This window comes from Rattus rattus, chromosome 5 (genome assembly GCF_011064425.1).
Source record: "Rattus rattus isolate New Zealand chromosome 5, Rrattus_CSIRO_v1, whole genome shotgun sequence".
In the NCBI taxonomy this organism is placed as follows: domain Eukaryota; kingdom Metazoa; phylum Chordata; class Mammalia; order Rodentia; family Muridae; genus Rattus; species Rattus rattus.
Genome location: NC_046158.1, coordinates 109,831,775 through 109,840,637, shown reverse-complemented (window position 1 = coordinate 109,840,637; position 8,863 = coordinate 109,831,775). Strand labels below are relative to the sequence as shown.

The following is an 8,863-nucleotide window of genomic DNA, read 5'->3' as shown; positions in this document are numbered from 1 at the left end:
TTCAGGTTAGGGAAGTTTTCTTCTATGATTTTGTTCAAGATATTTACTGGTCCTTTGAGCTGGGAGTCTTCACTCTTCTATACCTATTATCCTTAGGTTTGATCTTCTCATTGAGTCCTGGATTTCCTGTATATTTTGGACCAGTAGCTTTTTCCGCTTTACATTATCTTTGACAGTTGAGTCAATGATTTCTATAGAATCTTCTGCTCCTGAGATTCTCTCTTCCATCTCTTGTATTCTGTTGGTGAAGCTCGTTCTACAGCTCCTTGTCTCTTTTGGTTTTCTATATCCATGGTTGTTTCCATGTGTTCTTTCTTGATTGCTTCTATTTCCATTTTTAATTCCTTCAACTGTTTGATTGTGTTTTCCTGGAATTCTTTCAGGGATTTTTGCGATTCCTCTCTGTAGGCTTCTACTTGTTTATTAATGTTTTCCTGTGTTTCTCTATAGGAGTTCTTCACGTCTTTCTTGAAGTCCTCCAGCATCATGATCAAATATGATTTTGAAACTAGATCTTGCTTTTCTGGTGTGTTTGGATGCTCCATGGTTGTTTTGGTGGAAGAATTGGGCTCCGATGATGTCATGTAGTCTTGGTTTCTGTTGCTTGGGTTCCTGCGCTTGCCTCTCGCCATCAGATTATCTCTAGTGTTACTTTGTTCTGCTATTTCTGACAGTGGCTATACTGTCCTATCAGCCTGTGTGTCAGGAGTGCTGTAGACCTGTTTTACTGTTTTCTTTCAGCCAGTTATGGGGACAGAGTGTTCTGCTTTCGTGCGTGTAGTTTTTCCCCTCTACAGGTCTTCAGCTGTTCCTGTGGGCCTGTGTCTTGAGTGTACCAGGCAGGTCAGGTTCCTTCCGGGAGCCTCCGTGCACCAGGGTTCCAGATGGCCTCCGGTGTTTTCCTCTGGCGTCCGAGATGTGTGTGCAGAGAGCAGTCTCTTCTGGTTTCCCAGGCGTGTCTGCCTCTCTGAAGGTTTAGCTCTCCCTCCCACGGGATTTGGGTGCAGAGAACTGTTTATCTGGTCTGTTTCCTTCAGGTTCCGGCGGTGTCTCAGGCGCAGGGGTCCTGCCACTCCTGGGCCCTCCCCCACGGCCACCCAGAGGCCTTATACAGTTTCCTCTTGGGCCAGGGATGTGGGCAGGGGTGGGCAGTGTTGGTGGTCTCTTCCGCTCTGCAGCCTCAGGCGTGCCCACCTGACCAGGCGGTGAGGTCTCTCTCCCACGGGTTCTGGGAGCAGAGAGCTGCTGCAGGCCGGGATCCGCGGGTGTGGGACTTCCGGTAAACACAGGACGTGACCGGTCCTAGAGGAATTCTGCCTCCGTGTGTCCCGAGATCACCAGGCCGCTTTCTTGCAGCAGAAAAGTTGGTCTTACCTGTGGACCTGAGGCTCAAGTTCGCTCACGGGGTGCTGCCCATGGGCTCTCTGCGGTGGCAGCAACCAGGAAGATCTGCGCCGCCCCTTCCGGGAGCCTCGGTGCACCAGGGTTCCAGATGGCCTCTGGTGTTTTCCTCTGGCGTCCGAGATGTGTGTGAAGTGAGCATTCTCTTCTGGTTTCCCAGGCCTGTCTGCCTCTCTGAAGGTTTAGCTTTCCCTCCCACGGGATTTGGGTGCAGAGAACTGTTTATCCGGTCTGTTTCCTTCAGGTTCCGGCAGTGTCTCAGGCAGGGCTCCTGCCGCTCCTGGGCCCTCCCCCACGGGCGCCCAGAGGCCTTATACAGTTTCCTCTTGGGCCAGGGATGTGGGCAGGGGTGGGCAGTGTTGGTGGTCTCTTCTGCTCTGCAGCCTCAGGCGTGCCCACCTGACCAGGCGGTGAGGTCTCTCTCCCACGGGTTCTGGGAGCAGAGAGCTGCTGCGGGCCGGCTCATTTTTGTTGTTATTGAAGACCAGCCTTATTCCGTGGTGACCGGATAGGATTCATGGGATTATTTCAATCTTCTTGTATCTGTTGAGGCCTGTTTTGTGACAGATTATATGATCCATTTTGGATTAGGTAATATGAGGTGCTGAGAAGAAGGCATATTCTTTTTTTTTTTTTTTTTTTTTTTTTAGGATGAAATGTTCTATAAATATATATTAAATCCATTTGGTTCATCACTTCTGTCAGTTTCTATATGTCTCTCTTTAGTTTCTGTTTCCATGATCTGTCCACTGATGATAGTGTGGTGTTGAAGTCTCCTACTATTATTGTGTGAGGTGCAATGTGTGCTTTGAGCTTTAGTAAGGTTTCTTTTATGAATGTAGCTGCCCTTGCATTTGGAGCATTGATATTTAGGATTGAGAATTCGTCTTAGTGTATTTTTCCTTTGATGAATACTAATTGTCCTTCCTTATTTTCTTTTTTGATAACTTTTGGTTGAAAGTTGTTTTTATTGGATATTAGAATGGGTACTCCAGCTTGCTTCTTGGGACCATTTGCTTGGAAAATTGTTTTCCAGCCTTTTACTCTGAGGTACTGTATGTCTTTGTCTCTGAGGTGTGTTTCTTGCATGCAGCAAAATGCTGGGTTTTCTTTACGTATCCAGTCCGTTAGTCTATGTCTTTTTATTGGGGAATTGAGTCTATTGATATTAAGAGATATTAAGGAACAGTGATTGTTGCTTCCTATTATTGTCATTGTTAGAGATGGAATTATGTTTGTGTGTCTCCTTTCTCTTGGTTTTGTTGCAAAGAGATTATTTTCTTGCTTTATCTAGGGTGTAGTTTCCCTTCTTGTTTTGGAGTTTTCCATCCATTATCCTTTGTAGAGCTGGATTTTTAGGAAGATATTTTATAAATTTGGTTTTGTCATGTAATATCCTAGTTTTTCCATCTTTGTTAATTGGTATATACTCAATATAGCAGGCTGGGCTGGCATTTGTGTTCTTTTAGGGTCTGTATGACATCTGTCCAGGATCTTCTGGCTTTCATAGTCTCTAGTGAGAAGTCTGGTATAGTTCTGTTAGGTCTGTCTTTATATGTTACTTGACCTTTCCCCCTTACTGCTTATAATATTCTTCTTTGTTTTGTATGTTTGGTGTTTGGTGGGATTTCTATTCTGGTCCAATGTTTTGGAGTTCTGTAGGTTTTTTTTAATATTTATGGGCATCTTTTTCTTTAGGTTAGGGAGGTTTTCTTCCATAATTTTGTTGAAGATATTTACTGGTCCTTTAAGTTGGGAGTCTTCACTCTCTTCCATACCTATTATCTTTAGGTTTGATCTTCTCATTGTGTCCTGGATTTCCTGGATGTTTTGGGTTTGCAGCTTTTGACATTTTACGCTGTCTTTGATGGTTGTGTCAATGTTTTCTATGGTATCTTCTGCCCCTGAGATTCTCTTTTCTATCTCTTGTAATCTGTTGGTGATGTTTGTGTCTATGACTCCTGATCTCTTTCCTAGGTTTTTTATTTCAATGGTTGTCTCCCTTTATGCTTTCTTTATTGTTTCTATTTCCATTTTTTTCAATCCTGGATGGTTTTGTTCAATTCCTTCACCTGTTTGTGCTTTCCTGTAATTCTTTAAGGGATTCTTGTGTTTCCTCTTTAAGGGCTTCTACTCATTTACATGTGTTGTCTTGTAATTCCATAACGGAGTTATTTAAGTCCTTCTTAAAGTCTTTAATCATCATCATGAAATGTGATTTTAAATCCAAATCTTCTTATTATGGTGTGTTGGGATATTCAGTATTTGTTTTGTTGGGAGAACTGGGCTCTGATGATGCCAAGTAGTCTTGGTTTCTGTTGCTTCGTTTCCTGTGCTTGCCTCTTGCCATCAGGCTTTCTCTGGTGTTAGCTTGTGTTGCTGTCTCTGACAGTGGCTTTACCCTCCTGTAAGCCTGTGTGTCAGTACTCCTGTAGATCTGTTTTCTTTCTGCCAGATATGGGAACAGAGAACTGCTTCTGGGTTTGTGTGTCCTGAAGCCTCCACACATGCCACTTTGAGTAGAAGAGTTGGTTTTATCTCTGCTTTCAGGTGTGTCAGTGGCCCAGGCAACTGCCTTTTAGCTCTGGGCTCTGGCAAAAACTGGAAGGGTCCTGCCCCTGTCTTCTCTTAGGCCTATATACACAGTGCACTGAGTGGGTTCCTCTTGGGCCAGCAGTAAGAGCAGAAGTGGTGGTCTCCCCTGAGCTCTTAGAATTGTCTTCACTTCTGAGATTCCTTCTCTCTCCCCCACGAGATTTGGGTACAGAGGTCTGCAGAACTGGGTCAGGTCTAGGCACAGGCAGAAACTGGAAGGGTTCTGTCCCAGACTACTCCTGAATTTGTCTGTCCTGAAGGCTCCAAGTGGGTTGCTTGGAGCAGAAAAATTGGTCTTACTCCTGCTCCCAGGCTCATAGGTACTCCTTACAAATGACTTTGGGCTCTCATCCCAGGGAGAAACCGGAAGGGTCCTGCCTCAGACTGCTCCTATGTTCCTGGATCTAGAGGGCACAGAAGGCACTAGGCTGGTTCCTCTTTGGTAAGGAATTTGGACAGGAGTAATTTTCTCCTCTGAGCTCCCAGCATTGTCTGCACTTCTGTGAGACCAGCTCTCTCCCCCATGGGATTTGGGTTCAGACAACTGTGGGACTGGTTCAGTTCCAGGCACAGGCAGAAACCAGAAGGTTCCTGCTGCTTACTGCTCCTAATCCCTCTATCCAGAGGGCACTAGGCAGGTTTCTCTTGGGACAGATATGTGAGCAGAATTAGTTGTCTCCTCTGAACTCTCAGGATTGTCCAAAGTTATGTGAGTCCAACTCTCTCTCTCTCTCTTATGTGCTTTGGATACAGAGAGCTGTGGGAGCAGTTCAGCTACAGTCACTGCCAGAAACCTGATCCTGGCCCTTCTTAATCCATCTAGTATTCAAGCTTGAAAATACTTATCTTGCTCTTCCATGAAAGGACTGTCACGGCCCCATTAAAGGTTTTCTTAGAAATGACCTTGACTGTGGCTTCTCTTTCCCCTTCACAAAAGAACTGGTAAGATGGTCCATTGGACACAAGAATGTAATCAGCATAAAATGCAGCAGCCTGGAAACAACTTGCTTTCCTGAACTATATTTGTCCAACATAAGACTAACATTATCTTTTTGTAGCTTATATCCATCAACAGGGCACGATTCTGGAAAGCTTCAGAATATAGTTCAGGGTAAACTAAAAATCTGTAAAGTCAGATTTAATTTTTCTTAAGTTTTGCAAGGCATGGGGATTTGTATACTGGATAGCAAAAGTTCACTTGACATTTCTCTTCAGAGAAATTAAAGGAGTTGGAGACTACTTGGCAGTGGTTGAGTGGTTGATTAGAGAAAGTGACCCTCACATTGAACCTGCAAATAGCAGGCAGGATGACTTGGAGAGAGCAAATAGAGGATCCCACATGTCCTTCTGTCAGAGAAACATGGATCACCACAGATGCAGTACTGGAAGAGGCTAGATGGGCTGATTACATGTAATAGTGTCTGTCTACAAAGAATTAGTTCTCCCAGGAAAGCAAAAGATATTTACTTATAGTGGACCTTAGATCATTTTCTAGCTTCACAGCTGGATAGTTCTAGTTGTATAATAGAATTATAAACAGTACTTCTCTCTTTTCCAGCTTATAGGTTCTGTAAGCCATAGTACAGGAAAAAAGCACTTCTACATTAGGGATACAGATCCAAGGAGTACTAGTGTCTCATGATTTAGAGAAGTTCCAGTTGATGAGAGCTCATTGCCTGTCTTCAAAGAGAAGTTATCCATAAAGTCTTCTCTTCCCCTGAATTCCATCTCTGAGAAGTTCCCTGATGACCTCCTGCTTCAAACAAGGTGGAATTTGAAGACCAGCACCCAGTGTTGTCCTCTGTCCTCCATGGGCACTGCATGTTATACAACATACACAAAAGATGAAGAAAGAAAGAAAGAAAGAAAGAAAGAAACAGAGAAGGGAAGAAAAAAAAGGAAAGTGCAGGAAGATGCTGAACACAAATATAGAGACTCTTAAAATGATGAATATTGGATCAAGTTAAAAGCAAAATCAATAAATCTGATACTAAAAGTTAATTTGGGGATGGACACAGAGATAGAGACACTGGAACGAAAGCAGAAAAATAACCATGGCATAGCCTATGTTTCTAAGTAACTATCGCAGGCTGTTTGTGAGGACAAACAAACAAAAGCAAATGGAGAATAAAAACACTGGGATGAGAGTGTAAGCCTGTATCTGTAACTGGCAAGCTTAACTACTCAATGCTCTTTTTACCTTAAATGATGGAGAACAATGCTTCCATCAATTCTTCTATTACTCTAGGGGAAAAGTGGTTACTAAAGCTAAAATACTTCCTTAAAAATGGTAGATCAGAGGTGAATAAATGGCTTAGCAGTTCAGAGCACTTCTTGCTCTTGCAGAGCACCCCAGTTTGGTTTCCAGTACCCACCTCATCTACCTCAAAACCTCCTGTATCTCCAGCTCCCTGGGATCTGATGCCCTCTTCTGACTGCTATGAATACTGACACTTGTACCCTTCTCCCTAAGTACACAATTTAAAATGAAAATAAATGATTAAAGGAAAATAAATTGTACTCCAGGCTAGCATGACTGCTCACCCTGTACCATGAAGCATGCTCATAGCAAAGACTGGCCATCTGAATTTGATTCCCAGACTAAACCTAGTAGAAAGAAAGAGCTAACTTCTGTCCTTTGACCCATATACACACACAAATCTACTAAATGTCTTTGGTTAACACTATTTTTCAGTGACATAATTTGTATTTATTATCTTTTTCTACTTTCAGAATTTAAAATAGGAAACTGTGAATCCTCAGTGACTTGAAAGACAAAGGAGGATACTGAGGGTAAAGGAATAGGCAGAGATGTGGTGAGGGATTTAGGGGAGAAGGGAAAATTATCCAAAGATTACTGTGTTAAAATTTTTTAAATAATAAATAATAATTAAAACAATCACATATTTTGTTGGAAAATTATTAAATAACAAAGTCTTAAGGATGTGACAAACATACATATCTGTTTATGAAGCTTGTTTCATTATTTGAGAACTTTTCCAAACAAGCCTAGAGCTCTGTGTTGAGAGGTCAGAGAATAAGAGAGAACTGAGAGACTGAGCCTCAGTGAGCTGCAACCCCAGAAGGTTTTTGTTCAGCCCTGGAGCACTGTGGGAGGATAATCCTTAGTCTGCTGACAGTAATAGGTTGCAATATCATCAGCCTGCACAGGATTGATGGCGAGGGTGAAGTCTGTCCCAGACCCACTGCCACTGAACCTGGCAGGGATCCCAGATGCTCGGTTGGATGCACCATAGATGAGGAGTTTGGGTTGCTGTCCTGGTTTCTGTTGGTACCAGTGCATATGATTATATCTAGATATGCTGACACTTTGGCTGGCCCTACAGGAGATTGTGGCCCTCTGCCCTAGAGACACAGCCAAAGCAGGAGACTGTGTCAGCACAATGTCACCAGTGGAGCCTGAAATGATAAACACACAGACCATTGTTATATATGTTTGAAAACCTTCCCAGCAAGGACCTTCTAATTTAAATTTTTAAGAATAATAGTGGACATCATTCTGAGAAATCAAGGGGAATGAGGAAACTTAAAACCAATTACAAATGCCCTAATTATAATGATCAAGAGCCCAGAGGCATGGAAAGTCGTGATGGCCATAGTGGATGTTCCCAACACTTCTCTGCACCCTCACCTGGAACCCAGAGCAGCAGCACCCATAGCAGGAGTGTGTCTGTCTCCATCTCTGAGTGCTGGAAGAGAGGATAATTCTTAGGCTCCTGACTGCTGCCCTTAAAGGAGCCTGGGCTGTTCTGTAATGACTTCATATGCAAATCAGCTCAGCAGAGGGTGTACTGCTACTCAAAGGACACCTGCTCCTGTTTCACCCATAGGGAGTTGGTGTCAGTAGAAAATTTACTTGAGCATTACTTGTGTCTTAAAGGACTAATTCTAAATCCATGTTTTATTTGTTTGTTTTGTGCCAGGGTTTCTCTTTCTATTCTTGGTTGTCCTGAAGCTTACTCTCGGCTGGCCTCAAACTCACAAGAGATCCTCTTATCTGCATCTCCTATGTAGTGGGATTAATGGTGCACACTGCCTGTTTTTTTTTTTACACTGCCTGTTTTTTTTTTTTTCTTTTCTTTTCTTTTTTTTTATGCAATCTACTCTATTAAGTATTTACCCTATAGTCTTTTTTCTGTGTGAGGTGGAGGAGTATATTGTGGCTGTGTTATGTAAAGAATGTGTTATTTCAAGAACAACTTAATCCCTCAAAATTAGATAAACCTAAGAAAACACTATCTGAGAGGGAACAGAGGACAAATGATTCAATAAAGAAAGTAACATAATTCTTTGCACACAATCTTATTTTTTTTAGATTTCTCTTTTAGATCATGTGTATGATGTGTCTTTGTATGTTTGAGTGTATTCTTGTTTGAAGGCAACCTCTCTTGCCATGGTATGTGGGTGGCGATCAGAAGGCAAGTTTGGGTGTAGATGTTGCCTTCCACCTTATTTAAGACAAGGTCTCTTGTTCACTACTATTCATAAAATGCTTCCCAGGCTAGGCTCTCTTGGTGATTCTTTTGTTTCCTTCTGTCTTTTACCTTGCCACAACACCACTCCAAATACAGTTCATGCTGCTGCTGCATCTGGCTTTTTGTGGGTACCTGGTGTTCACAACTATATGACAAGCACTTTGCCCACAGAGCTACCCTGACAGTCCATGTCTTTAAGTAAAACCAGTGAGAGGAAGTTTTGTTTTTTTTTTTTTTTTTTTTTTTACAGAACAGAAGTAATACTGCAGGAAAGGTAGGCGTTCAAAAATGAAGAAAAGAAGTATGTAAAGGAGATGTGCCCAGATACATCTTTTGTGTAGTTCTTCAAAACATCCAAGATTATTAAAAGA

The 8,863-nt window shown here is 42.5% G+C and overlaps 1 gene segment (V, D, J or C); it reads right to left on the bottom strand.

Annotated features, from left to right (window-relative positions):
- Positions 1-7,090: 7,090 nt before the first annotated feature.
- On the bottom strand, positions 7,091-7,697 carry LOC116901965. The segment is given in 2 exon segments: positions 7,091-7,416; positions 7,649-7,697. Coding segments are annotated over 2 exon segments (375 nt in total).
- Positions 7,698-8,863: the final 1,166 nt, after the last annotated feature.